Here is a 22,594-nt window from a genome sequence, read left to right as displayed (position 1 = left end):
TAAAGTCTTCTGGGGTCTGTAACTTGGCTATTATCTGTAAAGCAATGTTCGATCAACTTACAAAAGTGACACTGTTACCAACAGAATTACCTTTGCCGGTAGCATCTGGGAGCTAACTCCCAAGTTATCCGTCACTTACGTGAAGAGACATTTGTTAATATTTGGAATCCACATAGGTGTTGGGAAGGTCAGACCAACGTAATTCATCACCGCTTTAATATTTGTAGTGCATTTTGTCATCATGAGCCAAAGGTCTAGAATAGAGAAAAATGTGGATAGTAGGAACCAAGTATTAGGTTTTTATTATTGTTTTGATATCATAATAGATCAAACATCATCTTAACTCTTACAATCAATATTGTATTGAGAATCAGAATCTTTGAAAATTATGTAGAAAATTGCTGAATGCAATCAGTGGTACCTAGAAAGCATCTTTAATTGATGAATTATGTATATTTGCTTTAAATATAATTATACTGTATTTCTAAATTACAGGATGCTTCAATAGACAGTAAGCTCTTTAAATAAGGCAGCATGTTTTGTCTAGCACAGTGGATGGGCATATTTTCAGTCTTCAGATTGTATTTGCTAACTGAACTAATCACACGTACACCGTCAACCATCCTTCCCTACTCCAGTGAGCAAACAGTGTTTATTAACTAGTCTGGACAGCCAGATTTGCAGAATTGTTCAGCACTTAACAGACCAGTTGCCAGAGTGTATTCATGAAAATTCAAATCATCATGTCCTTGGAATTTCCTAAGGGTTTAAACAATGTCTTCAGAGCCATGATGGCAGGAAAACCAAACCAATTAGATAGCACCCCTGCATCACCAGTATTGATGACTAACTTACTGAGTGTGAAATTTGCTGAATTTACCATAATGAATATCCTTTAAATATTGATATCTACATTATCATTGCATGCCCCATCTCTTGTGTTGTGTAAGTGTATAATTGAGGCCTGAGTATGTGTTGGCCTGATACCACATTTGTGGATCTTTTTAGAGATTCCTATCATCACCACTTAGTTTGCCACCCCAAGCCTTTTCCACTGAACAGCTAACATAGAACAAAAATCCTTGAGATTGTAATGTTGATCCCTTAAACCCCAAGTTAATTTTGCTATGGTACTTTAAGGAAAGTGGAGAGACCCATGTGATGAATTAAGATCAGTTGCTCCATGATTATTGACTTTTCAATATCATCTGCCGGAACCTGTGCCTCACCCTCTACACAATAAGGCAGGTAAATCTCTGCTAGGTTTTATAGGCCCACCGATATCCAGCCAATCTGTGGCTAATTGTGGTTTCGTTGCCTATTCGGCCTACTGCTGCTGCTAAGTCACTTCAGTCATGTCCAACTCTTAGTGACCCCATGGACTGCAGCCCACCAGGCTCCTCCATCCATGGGATTTTCCAGGCAAGAGTACTGGAGTAGGGTGCCATTGCCTTCTCCATTCAGCCTACTAGCATTCCTTTATTCCAGGATGTTTTGCTTGAAAAACTCACTTAGTTCATATGCCAGTTTCTTGTTATTTAACAATTTATTTGCTGACCAGCTAAGTATCTACTATAAAAATCACTGAAAATTGTGTGCTTCCATTCTTCTTCATCTTTCCCTTTAGTACTTCCTTTCTCTCCACATTACTAGCAATCCAAAACCCTTTCTACCATAGTTAGGTTTTGCGTACTTTGAAGTTTAGGTCAAAAAGCTTGAGTGGCCCAAGATCTAGCACTTTTAGCTTCCTTATGTTTATAATAATGCAGTATTGCTGAAGCAGTGGATAATGTGCTTTTCATCTGTCTTTTATAACCTGCATGAACAAGATTTGGCCCTATGATAGAACTGTGTACTATGACATAATTCGATAATGCCGTTTTTTTCAATATGGCTACCATCACAAGCCTGATGCTTGCCAGCCTAATAAATAGTACAGTTGATTATACACTTTTGATGCATGCACAATGAAAGAAATTATGAAACTTTGGACTTTGCATTGTTGATTATAACTAAGAAAGTGCATGTTATTCTACATGGTTCAGGACAACACAACCATTGAATAGTCGAGAGCTGTCTCCTTCCCTCACCTCCAGGACATCAGTAGTAGCTGACATAACCTCAGTGACTTTTGTCCTGAAGCCTTCTAATACATTGAACATGGGAGAAGATTCCACCAACCAATCGATGACTCCCGAAAGCTTAGCACTGTAATGGGTGCTGTGAAATATGCAAGGAAGGTAGGACTCCTGCTATTTTAGCTGTTCAGTAAATATTTGGTGAATGAATGTAATGTAACAATAACAACAACAAAGTTAAAGCACTTTTTAATTCCTCTCTGTGTGAAAAAGAGCAATATTTTCCTTTAAAGGGCTTTCCTACCCAGACAATATTTAATTTTTACTCTTGTTTGACAAAATACAACAATCCCAGAATTTTAGTCAGTTTTTAAAAAGAAGGTTCTTTTGATATTTGGCAAAACTAATACAATTATGTAAAGTTTAAAAATAAAATAAAATTTTAAAAAAATAAAATAAAAAAAGAAAAACATTTTAAAAAAATAAATAAAAAGAAGGTTCTAGATCATAGAAACTTTATTTTCACTAGAGAATATTCTTATTATTTATTATATATTCCCAATGAATTTTAAGAATCACTCTAATACTTGTTTTAGGTTTAAATGCCAAAGTAAGGGTTGGGGTATTTAAAATGAACTAGAATTTACATCATTCAAATGGGTGGGTTTAAAAACATGGTGATCCAGTTTGCTATCCTGCATGCTGCCAAGGGGAGGAGTGTTGGGACCAGAGGAATCCTGGCTACTTCAGCCACTAATCGCCTATATGACACTGAGCTCGCCATTTCACTTCTGTCTCTTAGCTGTTAATGGAGGAGGTTGGACTAAATGGTCTTCTGGGTCGCTTTCTATCTGATGGTTTGTGAGTGTGCTGTTGATATGTACAATGGCATTCTTCACTAGACTAAAAGTATCGTGTGTAGTCTGAATCTCTACCTCAAAGCTAGTTCTAAGAGCTATCAAACCATATTTGGATCATTGTAACTGTGCTAGGTTCAGTCATGTCTGACTTTTTGTGACCCATAGAGTGTAGCCCCCTAAGTTCCTCTCTCCATGGGATTCTCCAGGCAAGAATACTGGAGTGGGTTGCCCTTTTCTTCTCCAGGGCATCTTCCTGACCCAGGGATTGAACCCACATCTCCTGCATCTCCTGCATTGGCAGGCGGGTTCTTTACCACTGTGCCACTTGGGAAGCTTTGGATCATAAACCTTGTCAATGATCCATTCAATAATCACCTTTTCATAAAATAACTTTACTTGCACAATCTGCCTTCCTCCCTTTTCCATGTTATGTTTGGTTTTTAAATGATATAGGATTAGAATCCTACATCTACCACTGACTGGTGCTGGGGTAAGTGTGATTTGAGGTAATCAACATTTCTGAGCTCTTTTATCTCATCTGCACAGTGGAATTGATTGTGTCTACTTCAAAAGAACTGTTAGGAGATTTATATGCAATGGTACTTGAAAAATGCCAGGCTCAGAATGTGGCATTCAATCATTCTCCATGAAGATTTCTTACTTTTCTTTAACATCAATGCCTGATCCACTTCATTCATAAAAATCTCCCCTGAGCTCAGATTCTTGTCTCCACTTACTAAAGAGCAATGTATCACTCTAACTGCACAAAAATCAAAGTTGAAACTACTTGGATTCTAGAACATATTTATTCTGTTAAATTGCATTAATTAATCAAATATTTACTGAGTGCCAACTCTATTCTGAAGTAATTTCCATAGTTTAACTCATTTACTCCTGACAACAACCCTATAAGGTAAGTATCATTTTCCTTCAATAATCTATCTGAAATGAGGAAACTGAGGCACAGAGAGGTTGACTGCCATACTCAAGGGCATGCATTCGTAAGTATGGAGCCCACAGTTGAATGCATGCACTTGGTCACTGGGTCACCTTTGCAAACATCCATTTTATTCACTTTTATTTAAAAATGCAAAAGTAAAATGTTTAAAATGCAAAGGAATCAATGGCACTAAGGAGTTTGGGGGGTTTTTTCCTGTTTTGTTGCTGTCGTTGTGTTTTGTTGTTGGTGGTGGTTTTGTTTGGTTTTTTTTTTTTCCAGAAAGATTTACACAGCATTTCTAGGAAAAGAAAGGGCAAAACAGGGGTCAACTCTGCTGACCTTGCTTAAATTTCACTAAGGCTTGATAATGCATTACGTTTTGATACGTCCTTCCTGTAGCCCACAGGAGGAGTGAAAGAGCATCAGGTGGGGTTAGCACCTAGAGGACTGAGCAGACTCCATTTCCTGTCCCTATGGACTAGCCAGTACCATGCACTTTTTGTAAACTTAAATACTTGTCTGTCCTAACAAGCATAGAGTGTGTGTGTGTGTGTGTGTGTGTGTGTGTGTGTGTGTGTGTGTATACACACACTCTGCCTAAAGAAGAGCCTCTGCTAATAAAAGGGACTTTTGGTTCAGTAGGAAAAAAACAAAACAAAACAAACCAGTGTGGGTGTCAGAAGAAGCTGAGGGGAAGCATGCAGAGAGGGTAGAGGAAGTGAGGAGCTTCTCTTCTAACCGCCGTATTGATGTGTGAGTGGAAGCTGGGAGTGAATTTCATGAGCAAATATGGAATTTTGCCACTGAATTCTTTCCTCCAGAGCTAACAATCTCATGGGATATTAATACAAGGGGAAAAGACCTTGGGTGAAGCAAAGAATTTTCATTTTTCAGGATGGAGTTCTCTCAGGATGACGGTGAAGTCTGAGTGTCAGAAAGTGGTAATTGAAGACCAAGCATTTTTATCATAAGAAAACAGGAAAATGAGCTGGAATCATCTTTGGTAATTTGAAAAAGGAACCTGGTCATATCAGCCTACTCAAGGACCCTTTTCCCTACTTAAAATCCTCTAAGCTTTCCAGGATGTGTGGGCCTTTTGACCCTAATCATCATTCTGTACCAAGGTCATCAAAATAGAAATCTGATACATGTATCCAGATTGCCAGGAGAAATATCAATAACCTCAGATATGCAGATGACACCACCCTGATGGCAGAGAACAAAGAGAAACTAAAGAGCCTCTTGATGAAAGTGAAAGAGGAGTGTGAAAAAGGTTGCTTAAAACTCAGCATTCAGCTCTTTTCATGCCTGGCGCAGCCATGGCCCGGGGTCCCAAGAAGCACCTGAAACGCGTAGCAGCTCCAAAACACTGGATGCTGGAGAAACTGACCGGTGTGTTTGCCCTTCGTCCGTCTGCCGGCCCCCACAAGCTAAGGGAGTGTCTCCCCCTAATTATTTTCCTAAGGAATAGACTTAAGTGTGCCCTAACTGGAGATGAAGTAAAGAAGATTTGCATGCAGCGTTTCATTAAGATTGATGGCAAAGTCCGCACAGATATAACCTACCCTGCTGGTTTTATGGATGTCATCAGCATTGATAAGACTGGAGAGAAATTTCGTTTGATCTATGACACCAAGGGTCACTTTGCTGTTCATCGTATTACACCTGAGGAGGCCAAATATAAATTGTGCAAAGTAAGAAAGATATTTATGGGGACAAAAGGAATCCCTCATCTGGTAACCCATGATGCTAGTACCATCCGTTACCCTGATCCCCTCATCAAGGTGAATGATACCATTCAGATTGACTTGGAGACTGGCAAGATTACTGATTTCATCAAATTTGACACTGGTAACCTGTGCATGGTGACTGGAGGTGCTAGCCTGGGAAGAATTGGTGTGATTACAAGCCGGGAGAGACATCCAGGTTCTTTTGATGTGGTTCATGTGAAAGATGTGAACGGCAACAGCTTTGCCACACGGCTCTCAGACATTTTCGTTATTGGCAGAGGCAACAAACCATGGATCTCTCTTCCCCATGGAAAGGGTATTCGCCTCACCATCGCTGAGGAGAGAGAGAAGAGATTGGCAGTCAAACAGAGCAGTGGATAAAATGATCTCTATGTGATGTGATTGGAAAAGTCTTCGTAATTAAAGATAATACCAAGTGATTAATAGCAAACAAAAAACAAACAAACAAAAAAAAAACTCAACATTCAGAAAACTATGATCATGGCATCTGATCCCATCACTTCATGGCAAATAGATGGGGAAACAGCGGAAACAGTGTCAGACTTTATTTTTGGGGGCTCCAAAATCACTGCAGATGGTGACTGCAGCAATGAAATTAAAAGAAGCTTGCTCCTTGGAAGAAAAGCTATAACAAATCTAGATAGCATATTAAAAAGCAAAGGCATTACTTTGCTGACAAAGATCCGTCTAGTTAAAGCTATGGTTTTTCCAGTAGTCATGTATGGATGTGAGAGTTGGAGTATAAAAAAAAAGCTGAACACTGTAGAATTAATGCTTTTGAACTGTGGTGTTGGAGAAGACTCTTGAGAGTCCCTCGGACAGCAAGGAGATCAAACCAGTCCATCCTAAAGGAAATCAGTCCTGAATATTCACTGGAAGAACTGATACTGAAGCTGAAGCTCCAGTACTTTGCATCCACCTGATGCAAAGAACTGACTCCTTAGAAAAGACCCTGATGCTGGGAAAGATTGAAGGCTGGAGGAGAAGCCTGGTGGACAGAGGATAAGATGGTTGGATGATCACCGACTCGATGGACATGAGTTTGAGCCAACTTCAGGAGTTGGTGATGGACAGGGAAACCTGGTGTACTGCAGTCCACGGGGTCACAAAGAGTCAGACACAACTGAGCAACTGAACTGAACTGAACATGTGGATGTTGTGACTGCATCATGCTTTACAATCATATACAACACATTAGGTGGAGAAGGACATTTATATTTTATGAAGTTCATCATTTCATCATTAATGAATTAATCCTTTTATGAGTTATCTGAATCACTCTTTTGGAGCATTCTAAAAGAGATAAAAAAACTGAAAACTTTTTTCAAGTAGCTGACTTAATGGATATCTGAATGTCTGATTTCAAAAGCTGTTACTTATAAAAGGCCAAAAAACATTAATATGGGCAGTATAGATGTTACATAATTTTTCCAAGGCAGGAAAGGCAATAAGTTGCAAAATACTGTACTAAGAGAATATATGGTTTTTGATAAGAGCAGCTGCTACTTCAGTGAGCTATACAGTGTTTTAAAACTTGTTTGCTTTTTTTTTTTTCTGTTTTGGAAGTATGTTAATTAGTTCACTTGTTTGGTGTAATTTATCACCATCCTGCCTGTGTTGTGATTCTTAGTTGTATGGTGTGGTTTATGTCCACTGCTTGTAAGTGAGGGGAATGCCACCCTGTGCCTTTGGTGTTTTTATGCTTAAAAATAAAAAAGTGAAAACACAAGGCCTGACCACCAACAGGTGTATGTCCTGACTGGATTCTTTAGCCATGTGTGTACATAATGGTTTTCATGTGGGCAATTATCTGATCACTTACTGTGGGATAGTCTGCTGAACTGAGCTTCAGTTTCAGAGGATGCAAGTGAGCAATATTAAAGTATAAATAGGCCCACAATGCAGAGTTTCCTTTTGAAGGTTTTAAGCCAGGAACATACATCAATTAAAAAATAAGCTTATATTCTATGAGACTTGGCACATATTGGGAAATATATAGCAGAAAGCAGGTACCTTCAGGTGTGCCTTAGCACAAACCTGTAACTCGTCAAGTAAGAAAGTAAATCTTCACATGTTTTGAATATTAGAGACTTAAGAGGTTGCTGCTAATTGCATTTGGGGGGGTTAAATTAGGACAAATAAGAAATCATTTTGGCTTCAACTCTTCCAATTGGGAATTTTTCTGAAATGTATGAATAGATTTTCTTAACTAGAAAGACAATGAATTTTGTCAGTGTATTTTTTATGATTTAGATCTAGCATGCCAGGGACATAATTCTAATATCAGTCATCATTGTATAACATAATAAATAGATATAAATGAAGAAGGTGAGACCATCTATATTGTTGGACTCAAAATGGTGGGTAGCCAGTCACCACAGGACTCTATTACAGACCAGCCCTCTGCAGATTGTTGAAGGGGGTAAAAAAATACCATAATTCTTTGCTGTATGGGGTTGTTTTATACATTTTGGGGTGTTTAGCAGTAAGCATTTCTGGCCTCTTTTTAGAGGGGCAGAAATAACAGAAATACTTCCTGTGAGTGTAGTAGGAATTCAGAAAATGGAAAAATAACACAGATCAAGGGAGATTTTGTAGAGGAAGTGGGTTATGAGCAGGATCTTGAAAGTTGGCAAGTCAGGTTAAAGAACTTGATGACTAAGTGGTTACTGTTTTTTAACCAAAAGGAGGTCAGTGGTGATCTTGATGAGAAAAATTTCAGTAAGCCACATTACAACTATTGGATGAATCATAAGTTTTAAAGACAAATTCCTATTCTGACCCAGGCTTAAGCATAGCCTTAATATCCACCATATTGACAGAAGTGGATTTTAGGGGTCATGTGAACTTCCCCCCAGTATAATTCACACATGACCTAAACCATTCAGTGAGTTATTTCTCCTCCACTTTTTTCCTGATTCTTCTTTCTTCTCCTCTTCCTTCTTTCTTTTATCTCTTGCTTGCATCATGTTTCTTAACTCTTTTTTTCTTCCTCTTTCCCTTCAGTAGGCCAAGAGAGGTCTGTGAGAAGAGAATCCACAGTTATGACCAGTGTATTAGTTTCCTATTGTCGCTGAAACAAATTACCAGAAACTGGTGACTTAAAACTATAGAAATGTATTCTCTCACAGTTCCTGAAGCTGGAAGTCCAAAATCATTTTCACTGGACAGCAATCAAGGGCTGCACTTGTTTCAGGAGCCCTTAGGGAGAATCCATTCTTTGACCCTTCCAAGTTCTGGAGGCTGCCAGCATTCCTTGGCTTGTGGCCACATCCCTCTAATCTCTATCTCATGGTCACATGACCTCCTCTTCTCTATCAGATTTTCCTCTGCCTCTCTCTTACAAGAACACTCATCTAGGAAAATGAAAACACTAGTTTGAAAAGATACATGCACCTCAGTGTTCCCAAAAGCATTATTTATAATAGTCAAGACATGAAAGCAGCCTAAGTAACCATCAGTGTTACTTAGAAAAGATGAATGGATAAAGATCTGATACCACACACACACACACACACACAGAGGAATATTCAGTCATAAAAAAGAATGAAATTCTGCCATTTGTAACAACATGGATAGACCTAGAGAGTATTAAGTTTAGATAAATAAATCAGAAAAAGACAAATACTCTGTTATCACTTGCATGTGGTATCTAAAAATAAATGAAGGTATAAAACAAAACAGAAACAGATTCACAGTTATAGAGAACAAACTAGTGGTTACCAGGAGGGAGAGGGAAGAGGGAGGGGCAAGATGGGGTATGGGGTTAAGAGACACAAACTACTATGTATAAAATAGATAAGCAACAAGGATATATTGTCCAGCACAGGGAGATATAGCTTTAAAAAAAATAATAGCTATAATCGGAGTATAATCTACAAAAATATCGGATCACTATGTTGTCCACCTGAAACTAATGTAATATTGTAAATCCCTGCACGTCAGGAAAAAAGGTAGTGATAATCCTGATTACATTCAAGGCCCATTTAAATAATCCAGGGCAATCTCCCGATCTCAAGATCCTTGATCATGTCTACAAAAACCCTTTTTCCAAATAAGGTAGTATTTACAGGTTCCAGGGATTAGGACCTAGCATATTTGGGCACCATTATTCAGCCACCAAATTCAGAATATTATGAAGATGCCTTCGTTGACATATGGTAGACAACATCGCGTCCATCCCGAACACACTGGAGCCTCTCTGGTGGATCTCACTTGCAAGCTTGAGAAAGGACTCTTACCTCTTCATGTGCCTTGTGTTCACTGGACAGTGTTCTGTGTGTGAGCAATACCTCCCTGCTAATGACTGAAAAAGGAACTCATTGTAACTTTCCAATTCCCTAAGTACCAACCATTAAGTCCTAAATAACGAGGTTCAGGATTAAGTGTGTGTTCCTCATAAAGTGCTCCCTATTTTCCTCCTCAGACTTGAGAGTTTGTATTTTTTTCAGTAAGGAAGAGCTATCCCCTGGGCTTATTAGTTTCTGGTTCAAGTTGCCAGTGTACCTTTATCAATTCAAGCTGCAGGAGATGTACAAAAGCACACGGAATCAGTAAGGAATCCTCTCAGCTGGAGATCCTGCTGAATTCACCTGAGATACTAAGACTACGAGAAAGATGCTTTGAGCCCTTCACATTTACCTTTCTCTAAGTAATCCCATCACCCACAAAGTATCTGGGTGAGGATGAGGAGGAAGAAAATATGAACAAGGAGCATGAAAATTTTTGCCCACTTTCCTACCTGTATCCATTACTGGCAGACCATTTTCACTTGCTCATTCCTGCAGCAGAGGGAATCCAGGTGTATTTGCAAGCATTAATTTTTATGGAGTGGTCTCTAAAGCCCTGTGTATCGTTCACCCACTCTCAAATTCTTATTCAGTGAATTTTAGAATGGCAATAATAATGAGATATATTACCCTTTTAAAACAGTATTTTTACCATAACTCTAAGACATAGTGTTATAGTTCCATATGCTCAATAATTATTTTTACTTTTTCCAATGTTTTAGCTTAGGCGTTAGTTCCTTAGTTGTGTCTGACTCTTTGCAGCTCCATGGACAGTAGCTTGTCAGGCTCCTCTGTCAATGGGATTCTCCAGACAAGAGTACTGGAGTGGGTTGCCATGCCCTCTTCCAGGGGATCTTCCCGACCCAGCATTGCAGGTGGATTCTTTACCATCTGAGCCACCATAGAAGTCCATTGTATATTAAATGGGGTGTAGGGGTATTTGGTTTTCCAGCAATATTTGGTTGGCGACCTCTTATGCCCTCATGAGGAAAATATCTCAGGATCCCTACTGAGTTGGGATGACTTTTCTCAACTCAGTATTCCTCAGCCTTGGCACTATGGATATTTTACACTGGGTAATTCTTTGTCATGGTGGTTGTCTTGTGTATATTAAAATGTTTAGCAGCATCCCTGCCTTCTACCCTCTAAATGCCATTTCCTTGATGAGTTGTAACAACCAAAAATGTCTGCAGACATTACCAAATATTTTCAGGGGACACAAAATCACCCCTGATGGAGAATTGGTGTTCTAACTATATTATTTGCTTGGTTAATAGTAATAGCGTTTATGGAGCACTTACTAAATGCCAGTCACTGTAATAAGCACTTCACTTGCATTAATGAAATCAAATCTTATAAAATCTCACAGGGTAAATTCCATTATTAACTCTATTCTCTAGATAAAGAAACCGAGTCTGGAGCAAATGTGCTTAGATTACACAAGTTTTAAAAATTAGAGCCAGGATTTGAGCCAGAGGTTAGGATTTAGAGTTCATGCTCTTAGGCATGATGGCACAGCTGTGGTCCAGTGCTCATAAGAATAGGCTGTTACAGATTTAAAAGCCACTTCCTTTGCGTCCATTTAAATAAACTCTAACAATGAATGAAAGGATTAGGAAGGACCATTTATTGAACTCCTACAATGAGTGGGGCACTCATCTTGAGAGTTTCATGTAAGTCATTTCATTTAATCCTCACAATAGCCTGATGGAATAGATATTGCTATATTCATTTTTTTGTATAAAAGAATTTGGCACCAAAAAAGTAAGTAATTTTACCCAAGGTAAGAGCTAGTATAGTAACTGGCAGTAACTGAATTTGATCCAGTGCCTGCTAAGTCCATGTTCCTTCTATTTTTTTCCTATTCTTTCCTTGACTTTTTAAAAAGATGGTGGGAGGGGCATTTTTTGGTTCTCCATATATATTTTCTGGTCCAGTCTCTCTTACTGTACAAATTCTACATTTGTAGCTGGTACTTGGAGATTCTGAGCTCTCACCTGTGGTGCGCTGTGTGAAGTCACTTCAGTCATGTCTGACCCTTTGTAACCTTATGGACTGTAGCCCACCAGGCTCCTCTGTCCACAGGATTCTCTAGACAAGAATAGTGGAGTGGGTTTCCATGCCCTTCTCCAGGGTATCTTCCCGACCCAGGGATTGAACCCACGTCTCTTATGTCTCCTGTGTTGGCAGGTGGGTTCTTTACCACTAGCCCCACCTCACAAGCCCAAGCTCTCATCTTTCCTTCCCCGAAGCCTTCTGACAGGTGTGGGCACACGTGAGTGGGCCACCCAAAGACTAGGTATGAATCCTGGCTCTGCCATTTCTCTGCTACCTGACCTGGGGCCAATCATTTAACAACTGGGGGCCTCAGCTTCCTTATTTGTAAACATGGTGCTAATAATAATGCCCACTGCGCAGGGTGAAGATCAGAAATAATGTATCAAAACACTATTATTAGTTGGTACAATTTTGTTCCTTAAAATCACACTCAGGTTATGCATTTTGCCACTTTCTTTTTTTGTCCCTTCGTTTCAGAGCACTTACAATGTTTCCACCCCAGTCCCCGCTTACCCCATGAAGGGTATCCAGAAACCTCCTGTTTAGAAATTCAGTAAGATTCATCCTTGATTGAAATGAAGGAATCGTGGGAGAAGGCAGATCCTTTGAAGTCTTTGTTAGCTAAACATACTTCCGAAGACTAGTATCGGTACCCAGAATGGGGAGATGAAGACAAGGAGAAAGGGACTTCACAGATGCTTTTGGATAAACCATATGAGAAAGATGATTATGAAAGATAGCATACCCTGATCTGTATCCACAGAGAGCAATACTAAGAGCTTCGTAAAAATTTTCATTTTTTAGTGAAAATTTTATTGTTTTTTGGGGTATAAGTGACATATAACATTATATTCAAGTGTACAACACACCTGTCTCTCACCACATCTGTCTCCACCTGACCTTGCGAGATGACCAGTATTCCCCATACATAATTATACAAATTGTTTTCCTTGGGGTAAGCACTTTAAAGGTCGGTCTTAGCAACTTTCAAACATGCAGTGCAGGACTGTTAATTATAGTCACCATGCTATACGTAGCATGTCTGTGACTTTTTAAATGCAATTTTTATTAGTGATAGTCTTCTAAATAATTCTATTTAGAAGTATATAGCTCACTGACCCCTCTTCTCTTTTTTAAAAAATCATTTTTTATACAATTTTAAGGCTACATTCCATTTACAGTTATTACAAAATTTTGACTTTATTCCCCATGTTGTACAGTGCTTCCTTCTAGCCTATCTTACACTCACGTTTGGTTTTATTATAGTTTTATAACAAACTTATTTATTTTACAGCAGGAAATTTATACCTTTCTGCCCCCTTTAAAAAAATTTGTTTTACCAAAGCCTAAATTATGAGTTAGATAGATGGGACTGATGTAGAACTTAAATTTTTATGGCCACCTTATGCGAAGAACTGACTCATTGGAAAAGACCCTGATGCCTGATGCTGGCAAAGATTGAAGGTGGGAGGAGAAGGGGACAACAGAGGATGAGATGGTTGGATGGCATCACCAACTCAATGGACATGAGTTTGAGTAAATTCCGGGAGTTGGTGATGGACAGGGAGGCTTGGCGTGCTGCTGTCCATGGGGTCACAAAGAGTCAGACACAACTGAGTGACTCAACTGAACTGAACTGATGCAAAGAACTCCTTGGAAAAGACCCTGATGCTGGGAAAAATTGAAGGCAGGAGGAGAGGGGGATGACAGAGGATGAGATGGTTGGATGGCATCACTGACTCAATGGACATGAGTCTGAATAAGCTCCAGGAGTTGGTGATAAACAGGGAAGCCTGGTGTGCTGCAGCCCATGGGGTCACAGAGTCAGACATGACTAAGCGACTGAATTCAACAGATGCTTGAGCACACGCATGCACATACACACATACACATATACACACATTACCCTAAAATAGAGTGTTCCTATGACACCTTAATTGCACTCATCTCACACGCTAGTAAAGTAATGCTCAAAATTCTCCAAGCCAGGCTTCAGCAATTCATGAAACGTGAACTTCCAGATGTTTAAGCTCGTTTTAGAAAAGGCAGAGATCAAATTGCCAACATCTGCTAGATCATCGAAAAAGCAAGAGAGTTCCAGAAAAACATCTATTTCTGCTTGGTTGACCATGCCAAAGCCTCTGACTGTGTGGATCACAATAAACTGTGGAAAATTCTGAAAGAGATGGGAATGCCAGACCACCTGACCTGCCTCCTGAGAAACCTATATACAGGTCAGGAAGCAACAGTTAGAACAGGACATGGAACAACAGACTGGTTCCAAATAGGAAAAGGAGTACGTCAAAGCTGTATATTGTCACCCTGCTTATTTAACTTCTATGCAGAGTACATCATGAGAAACACTGGGCTGGAAGAAGCACAGCTGGAATCAAGATTGCGGGGAGAAATATCAATAACCTCAGATATGCAGATGACACCACCCTTATGGCAGAAAGTGAAGAAGAACTAAAAAGCCGCTTGATGAAAGTGAAAGAGGAGAGTGAAAAACTTGGCTTACAGCTCAACATTCAGAAAATGAAGATCATGGCATCTGGTCCCATCACTTCATGAGAAATAGATGGAGAAAGAGTGGAAACAGTGTCAGACTTTATTTTTTTGGGCTCCAAAATCACTGCAGACGGTGACTGCAGCCATGAAATTAAAAGATACTTACTCCTTGGAAGGAAAGTTATGACCAACCTAGATAGCATATTGAAAAGCAGAGACATTACTTTTCCAACAAAAGTCCATCTAGTCAAGGCTATGTTTTTTCCTGTGGTCATGTATGGATGTGAAAGTTGGACTGTGAAGAAAGCTGAGCACCAAAGAATTGATGCTTTTGAACTGTGTTGTTGGAGAAGACTCTTGAGAGTCCCTTGGACTGCAAGGAGATCCAACCAGTCCATTCTAAAGGAGATCAGCCCTGGGTGTTCTTTGGAAGGACTGATGCTAAAGCTGAAACTCCAATACTTTGGCCACCTCATGCGAAGAGTTGACTCACTGAAAAAGACTCTGATGCTGGGAGGGATTGGGGGCAGGAGGAGAAGGGGACGACAGAGGATGAGATGGCTGAATGGCATCACCGACTCGATGGACGTGGGTTTGGGTGAACTCTGGGAGTTGGTGATGGACAGGGAGGCCTAGCGTGCTGCGCTTCATGGGGTTGCAAAGAGTTGGACACGACTGAGCGACTGAACTGAACTGAACTGATGACACCTTTTGGGCTTCCCTCATGGCTCAGACAGTAAAGAATCTGCCTGCAATGCAAGAGACCTGGGTTCAATACCCTGGAAAAGGGAATGGCTATCCATGCCAATATTCTTCCCTGGAGAATTCCATAATAAGTTGAAATGACATAAAGCAAAGAAATAGTTACATTATATATATATATATATATGCAAAAATCCTTTTTGGATTTCTTCTAGTTAGAGAAAACAAATACTAACGTAGATATTTTGTAAAAGCAGAGTTGCATAAAGCAAACTTTCCAAGAGTGAATGATACTTGTGTGTGTACAGTTGGGATGCAAGAAAGAACGTACAAGAAATATTGAGGAATGTAATTCTTTAGGACAATATTGTATACTTCACAACTCATATATGCAGGGAGATATTAACAAAGTTCTCTTCTAAGTTAAACACCAACAGCAGAAAAACAATTCCTATGGTTCATTGGAATATGTAACGCATGTTCTCAACTCTGGATTGAGACCTTGCAAAGTGACCATTTCCTCAAGGGAGATGTCATTAAAAAAAAAAGTCGGTAGAGAAGGTGTTCATATCTAGTTGCCTTGCTGAGAATGTCAGTCACAGTCTAAAGAGATTCCAAAGGTAACATGATAATATGGCATGTCTACTCAAGGGCAACCAGTGGAAATGTTCTGAATCAAAAATAACTCAACGTTTGAGAATTCTGAGAGGACATCCAGTATATCTCCATCTAGAATAATTGGGAGGGAGGGATGTGTTAGTTTGTTTCGGAATTTCAAGAGATTAAATTTAGTACGTTATAAATTTATTGTTGGAAGTGTTAAATCTCATTAGTAATTGAATTTCACTGAAATAAAGACTTCAGGGAAAGCTGATATTTATCTCTTTGGCAGAAATCAGTTAAATTCAATTAAACATGATTTTTCCAAAAAATGTTTTTGCAGTCACTGTGTAGACCAAAACTAAAATTCAATTACATATAGGTGATCGTGCTATCACATTCTGGTTATCAGAAAACAGTCATCTTGAAATTCAACAATGGTATATTGGATATTTGCCATTTCAGCAAATACCATTGTAAGAGCAAAGACAGCTTATAGCCAAGAAGCTCATTCCTAAGCTTCTCTTTTGCTTTCACTCAATAAAGGGTATAATAAAACTTCATCCTAAGAAAGGAGCTTGCAAACTCCTTGCCTCATTACAACAGAATTTGACCTGAATATTCATTTTCGTAGTTAAAAAATGAAGATAGAATGACAAACAGAATTATTCCAATTATTGTTCACTGGAAATCACATGTGTTCATTCTACAATGAGGTGTGAAGAAACTTTATAAAGAAAACTTTGTAAAGAAGAAAAATGAAAAAAATCATATTAGGAAAGGAAAATGTTAATCTGAGGAGGAATGACAAAGGAAAAGGCAGTAACGGATGCATCATTTTTTCGGAGGTGCTTAATTTGGAATACAAGGTAGGGGGTTCAAATATGGAACCTGAGGTTTCTTCCTGGCAGTGATATGACAGTCATGTCAGCCATCCTCCTAAAACTGAACCATGTTGTGTTTTATAACCTGTGGGTGAAAAGAATAGATATCCTCCCTTAGCCTTTTAGCAGAGCCAAGACAAGCAGTGCAAGGGAGAGACAAGTCTCCAGGAAAGGAGTTACAAGAAGCTACTTCCCACTGTCACTCTGGGTCAGTGGAAATACACGTGCCCAGGACACGCGTAGGTGCTGTGGGCAAGTTGGAGGCATTAACCTTGGGTGCTGCTGAGTCCAGAACGCTTCAAAGGCAAGGGGCAGTGAGGGAACCAGAAGCCAATCAGAGTGAAGAGAGAGTGCATATAAAGACTAAGGGTTTGGGGCTCCTCTCTCTTGCTCCACTGTCTCTGTTCTAGTCAACACCTGCCAATCTGGGCAGGTATTTCTACAACTCCAAGAGGACAAAAGGAGTCAGGTGAGTCTGGGATCAACTAGACTTACATACATTTTGTCCCTCTGCAGTTGCTCTGTGAGACTTAAATTTGAATCATAAGGACCAGCCTTCCCAATGTATTCTACTTGTTTACTCTGAACCTGCTTAAAGGAGTCAGCCATTGACATGTGAGCCCACAACTGCACATTCAAGAAATGAGTAGAATACATGGCCGCCACTGCTTCCTTTCATTTTCTCTGCATCGGGAGAGGCTGGGATGACGCTCAGGCCTCCATTTGTCAGACGGGGCTGGCATGGTCTGCGGCCTATTTGGCAGGTACACTGTGATACTAAAAGAGGCTGCATTTGGAAGAAAGGCATGTTACGATTTGGTTCTAGGGTGGCAAACTTTGAATATATTGCTGCAGAATTCTTCTTTAGGAACTGCTTTCTTTTAAGTGTCAGAAAGTAGAAATACTAGTCTGGAGAAGAAATTCCAACTTCTTTTTTTATAATTGCTTAAAATATTTTTAGTCTAGTATGCATTTTTATTTACTCAGTGATCAAATGTTCTGAAGTGATGAAAGGAGCCTGTAATATGGACTTTCAGGCATCAGTCACAAGACTCGGGTAGGGGAGGTTTTTTTTAGCTAATTTTTACTGGACATAGTTGCTTTCTAATGTGTTATTTTCCGCTATACAGTGAAGTGAATGAGTTATGTGTATGCATATATCCCCTCTTTTTCAGATTTCCTTCCCATTTAGGTTACCACAGAGCAGTGAGTAGAGGTCCCTGTGCTATACAGCAGGCTTTCATTAGTTATTTTAAAAATAGTAGTATGTATATGTCAACCCCAATCTCCCAATTCATCTCACCCAGAAATTTCAACTTCTGAAAGACCTGTATCCCAGCTCTGAGCATTTTTTGATGCCCAGAGACCCTTTTGGAGTGATGCTTTGGTTAAGCGATGAGGCCGAGCATACCATTAGGATTAAGTATGAAAGTGATATTCAATGACCAGCTCTTGCTTTATTCTTTCCATGACATCTGCACAGAGGTTTATAACCCATTTTATTATATTTTGTCATTTCTTAAAAGACAGGCACATGGGGGAGAATCTCCAATGCCATTCTTTGCTAATCCCAATGTTAACCTAGTGATTTTACTCTGAGACTTCCAGTTTGAGTTAGATGACCCTCAATAATAACCTATCTAATAAAAACACAGTCTAAGATATTTATTGTTCATGTTAAGGACTAAGGCCATAAAATGCAATGCTTTGCTTTTAGTTTTAAAATAAAGATTAAAGGAAACTTATGGATGGTTTCAAATAGGATGGTATTACCTGAGCTGATGAATCAAAGTTGTTTGTGTCAATATTACCCTCTACCTCACAATGAATTTAAACCCTAATTTATTTACCTGTATATAAAAAGGATTGTAGCTCACTTAATACTAACAGGTGGTGTGGGTCTAGGAAAAGGAAAGATTAGTCATTTTCATTCTTATCATCTCGCGATTCCTTAATCTCATGATTAAAGGTGATCACTAAGGAAAAAAGTTCAAAGGAATGTTACAGTCCTCTTGAATTTAGGGTACAAGCCTAATGTGTGCCTTGGACTCCACTATGGGAATTTGACACTCTCAGTTGTTACTTCCAGAAAACTCTGGCAAGTCTGGCTTATTAACTTTATCACCCAGGGAGACTGCAATAGAGGAATGACATCAGGGTGACTCTGTGCGGTTAGATGTAGGTCATTGTTAGATTCTTTGATTTGTAGGGGACAGTCAACAACTGTTTAATAAACCATTAGTAACCTGTTGTTATTATTATTACAGAAGTCCCCTTATCTGATTTTAGCCATCAAGGAGGAACAGGAGGACTCCACTAAAAATGCTTCTTAAATGGCATCTGCATGGACTTTGTTTGGTTTTAAAGCTTCTCATTGCACTTTTGCATTCTGTGTTAACCCATAAATGCCTTAACTCATTTTATAAGCAGCCAGCAAATAAATCCTAAATAGTAAAAATTTTAAATTTAGCTAATGTGTATATTTTTATAAGCACACATGTGTATATGGGTTTGTATGTATATGAACAAATACATTTATAGGTGGTTTTATATTGTTAATGATGTTTTCCTTAAGCAATACACACATACATATATATACATGTGTACATGCTCAGTTGCTAAGTTGTGTCTGACTCCTTGCAACCCCAGTGAACTGTAATGCACCAGGCTCCTCTGTCCATGAGGTTTTCCAGGCAAGAATACTGGAGTGGGTTGCCATTCCCTTCACCAGGGACGCATATGTATATATGCATGTACCACTGTGAATTGGTATAAAGACTTTTATTTTGCAAAAGGCTTTTTATAGATGATCTTTTACTGAACTCCATAATTAACCTGTGCAAAGGTTAAATGACCTGCCCAATTTCACACTAAGAAAGCCAGGGCTAGCAAGGAAGTTTCCTGATTGCTGGCCAAGAGTTCTTTCCACTGGAACAGTTGTCACTGGTTATTGGGAAGCTGAGGGGAAGAAACTGATTTAACTTCTCTGAAGTTGAGAATTATTGATCGTGACTGAAATATCATCAGTGCCGTGATTTTCCAAAGCCAGCTGATCTAAGACAGTCCTGTGTGTGAGCGAGTTATGTGAAGGGCCATGTATGATAACTTTGCTGTGCTCTGTCTATATTATGCAATGCTGCTCTAATTCTTTTATGTTAACTATCTTTTTATTAACTTTATTTTTGACAAACCATCACATAGCTGCTATTCATTACACTAGTAATGAAAATACTGATGCAAGATTGTGAAGGTATACAGAACTGGAACCTTGAATCATATGATGAAAGTCAATTTCCAATACTGTCCTTTAGTCAACAAAAAACTTTTACTAGAAATCAGAGATTATGGTATTACAAAATTGATACTTTTTGCAAGGTTAAAATTTGATTAACCATTTTTTTAGACATTCTCTTTGGAGTTACCCATTCATTTTAATTTATGGTTAAGCTTAATAGAGACAGGCAAATTGAAAGGTATTTAGTTTATTCAACCGGCCCTTGCTGGCAGAATTAGTCAAAGAAATGGGAAACTGCTACTTCATTACGAAAACAGCATACTCATAATCAAAACGAACCAAGTTGACATATATTCTCCCTTAGAATTCAAAATACTCTTAACATATAAGGAGCAGTCAAGAACTCCTTATAGTAACCTTGGCATGATAAGTATTCAGAAAGGTCAGCCTGACCCTTCAGACTTATCGTATGTAAAAATCTGTTCCTCCCATAATGTCCCAAGGGCAATTTTCACAATTGAAACAAGTTTCTTCTTATAAAACAAGGTAAAACCCTACATTCCCTGGGGTAAAAGTTAAGATGCTCTAACTTGCCTCCCCCCACCCCCGAAATTATCTTTTACAAAACAAACAAAACCCAATGGAGTGGCTTACATAGATAGAAATGTATTTCTCACATTACAGTCCTGCCGGTCCAGGTGGTGAAGGTCATTAAAATACACAGGTCTCTTCCTTCCTTTCTGCTGCATTGCCATTCCCTGATCTGCTCATCAGCGTTACCGAAAGCTGAGTCTCTACCACGTCTGTGCTACAGCCCATAGAAGAAGGGAATAGGAGAGAGTCCAGGGCAAGTGTCTTTAAGGAGCTGATCCAGAAATGAAAGATATCCTTCTACTCCTCTCTCATTGCCCAGAACTTTAGCACATGAACTTACTTAGCTTCAAGGGATGCTGGGAAATGTAGTCTGTAACTGGGAGACCATTCTTTTAAAAGATAGAGTGGAGGAGGAAGGGTGGAGGGGTGGGTTCATCTATTAAAAGAAGGTGGAGAATAAAAGATAACTGGAGAGCATCTACCAGTATCTGTCATAGTCACTATATACAAAGTAAAATGCATAGTATCCACAAGGAACCATCAAAGGCATTCAAATAATTAAAAAATAAATTAATTCTGGTAGTGCTTGTGTTTTTTTTGGGCTCCAAAATCACTGCAGATGGTGATTGCAGCCATGAAATTAAAAGACACTTACTTCTTGGAAGAAAAGATATGACCAACCTAGACAGCATATTAAAAAGCAGAGACATTACTTTGCCAACAAAGGTCCGTCTAGTCAAAGCTATGGTTTTTCCAGTGGTCATGTATGGATATGAGAGTTGGACTGTGAAGAAAGCTGAGCACCAAAGTATTCATGCTTTTGAACTGTGGTGTTGGAGAAGAACTCTCTTGAGAGTCCCTTGGACTGCAAGGAGATCCAACCAGTCTATCCTAAAGAAAATCAGTCTGAATGTTCATTGGAAAGACTGATGCTGAAGCTGAAGCTCCAATACTTGGCCATCTGATGCAAAGCACTGACTCATTGGAAAAGACCCTGATGCTAGGAAAGATTGAGGGCAGGAGGAGAAGTGGACAACAGAGGATGAGATGGTTGGATAGCATCACCGACACGATGGACGTGAGTTTGAGTAGGCTCTGGGAGTTGGTGATGGACAGGGAACATGGTGTGCTGCAATCCATGGGGTCACAAAGAGTCAGACACGACTGAGCGACTGAACTGAACTGAGTGCTTGTGTTATTTAAAAGTAGTGACTCTCAAGTTTTCTCAATCTAGTACAACTTCTTTGGTGTAAAACTTACCCATCACTACCTTTTGAACAAAGATTTAGCTGTGTACATGGCTTTGTCTCTAATGAGAAGATATGAAGGTAGTTTCTAGTTTTTATTAATATATAACAAGCATATTAGAGAGGCATGCCAATTTTTTGAACATTATTGAAGAATGAACTTTTCTAAGTTAACTTTCCAAATAATGGAAGCTCGCCATTTTTAATGTAAAACATATATGATTCTCTTTTGTGTATGTGTCTGAGTATGAATGTAAATATTTACTAAACTGAGGTAGTTTTCCATCTACTTCCTTAAGCCAGATAACAACTGAATGAATTTATCAGTTCAGTTCAGTTCAGTTCAGTCGCTCAGTTGTGTCCGACTTTTTGCGACTACATGAATCGCAGCACGCCAGGCCTCCCTGTCCGTCACCAACTCCCGGAGTTTACCCAAACTCATGTCCATTGAGTTGGTGATGCCATCCAGCCACCTCAGCCTCTGTTGTCCCCTTCTCCTCCTGCCCTCAATCTTTCCCAGCATCAGGGTCTTTTCAAATGAGTCAGCTCTTTGCATCAGGTGGCCAAAGTATTGGAGTTTCAGCTTCAACATCAGTCCTTCCAATGAACACCCAGGACTGATCTCCTTTAGGATGGACTGGTTGGATCTCCTTGCAGTCCAAGGGACTCTCAAGAGTCTTCTCCAACACCACAGTTCAAAAGCATCAATTCTTCAGCACTCAGCTTTCTTCACAGTCCAACTCTCACATCATACATGACCACTGGAAAAACCATAGCCTTGACTAGACGGACCTTTGTTGGGAAAGTAATGTCTCTGCTTTTGAATATGCTGTCTAGGTTGGTTATAC

The 22,594-nt window shown here is 39.3% G+C and overlaps 1 protein-coding gene and 1 long non-coding RNA gene across 4 annotated transcripts in view; one reads left to right on the top strand and one right to left on the bottom strand.

Annotated features, from left to right (window-relative positions):
- The window catches only part of LOC133255058 (uncharacterized), a 29,292-nt gene extending 8,528 nt beyond the window's left edge, over positions 1–20,764 (bottom strand). The window contains exons 1-2 of one of the 3 annotated variants that reach the window (XR_009738854.1): positions 20,560–20,764; positions 91–254 (exon numbers count right to left, since the gene is read on the bottom strand). This is a non-coding gene — a long non-coding RNA (uncharacterized LOC133255058). Of the gene's footprint in view, positions 1–90; positions 255–7,163; positions 8,651–20,559 lie in introns of those variants that run through there. The other 2 variants (XR_009738851.1, XR_009738852.1) reach the window with 2 other exon arrangements.
- Positions 5,183–6,004, top strand: LOC133255056 (small ribosomal subunit protein eS4, X isoform-like). The gene has a single exon (XM_061429624.1). The coding sequence runs from the start codon at positions 5,183–5,185 to the stop codon at positions 5,987–5,989; it is 807 nt and encodes a 268-aa protein (XP_061285608.1). The 3' UTR covers positions 5,990–6,004.
- Positions 20,765–22,594: the final 1,830 nt, after the last annotated feature.

Source organism: Bos javanicus, chromosome 10, assembly GCF_032452875.1.
Source record: "Bos javanicus breed banteng chromosome 10, ARS-OSU_banteng_1.0, whole genome shotgun sequence".
Classification (NCBI taxonomy): Eukaryota; Metazoa; Chordata; class Mammalia; order Artiodactyla; family Bovidae; genus Bos; species Bos javanicus.
This window is presented reverse-complemented; position numbering and strand designations above follow the sequence as displayed.

Excerpts from the sequence above, each read along its gene's own strand:
- LOC133255056 (XM_061429624.1), top strand. The coding sequence starts at position 5,183 with ATGCCTGGCGCAGCCATGGCCCGGGGTCCCAAGAAGCACCTGAAACGC.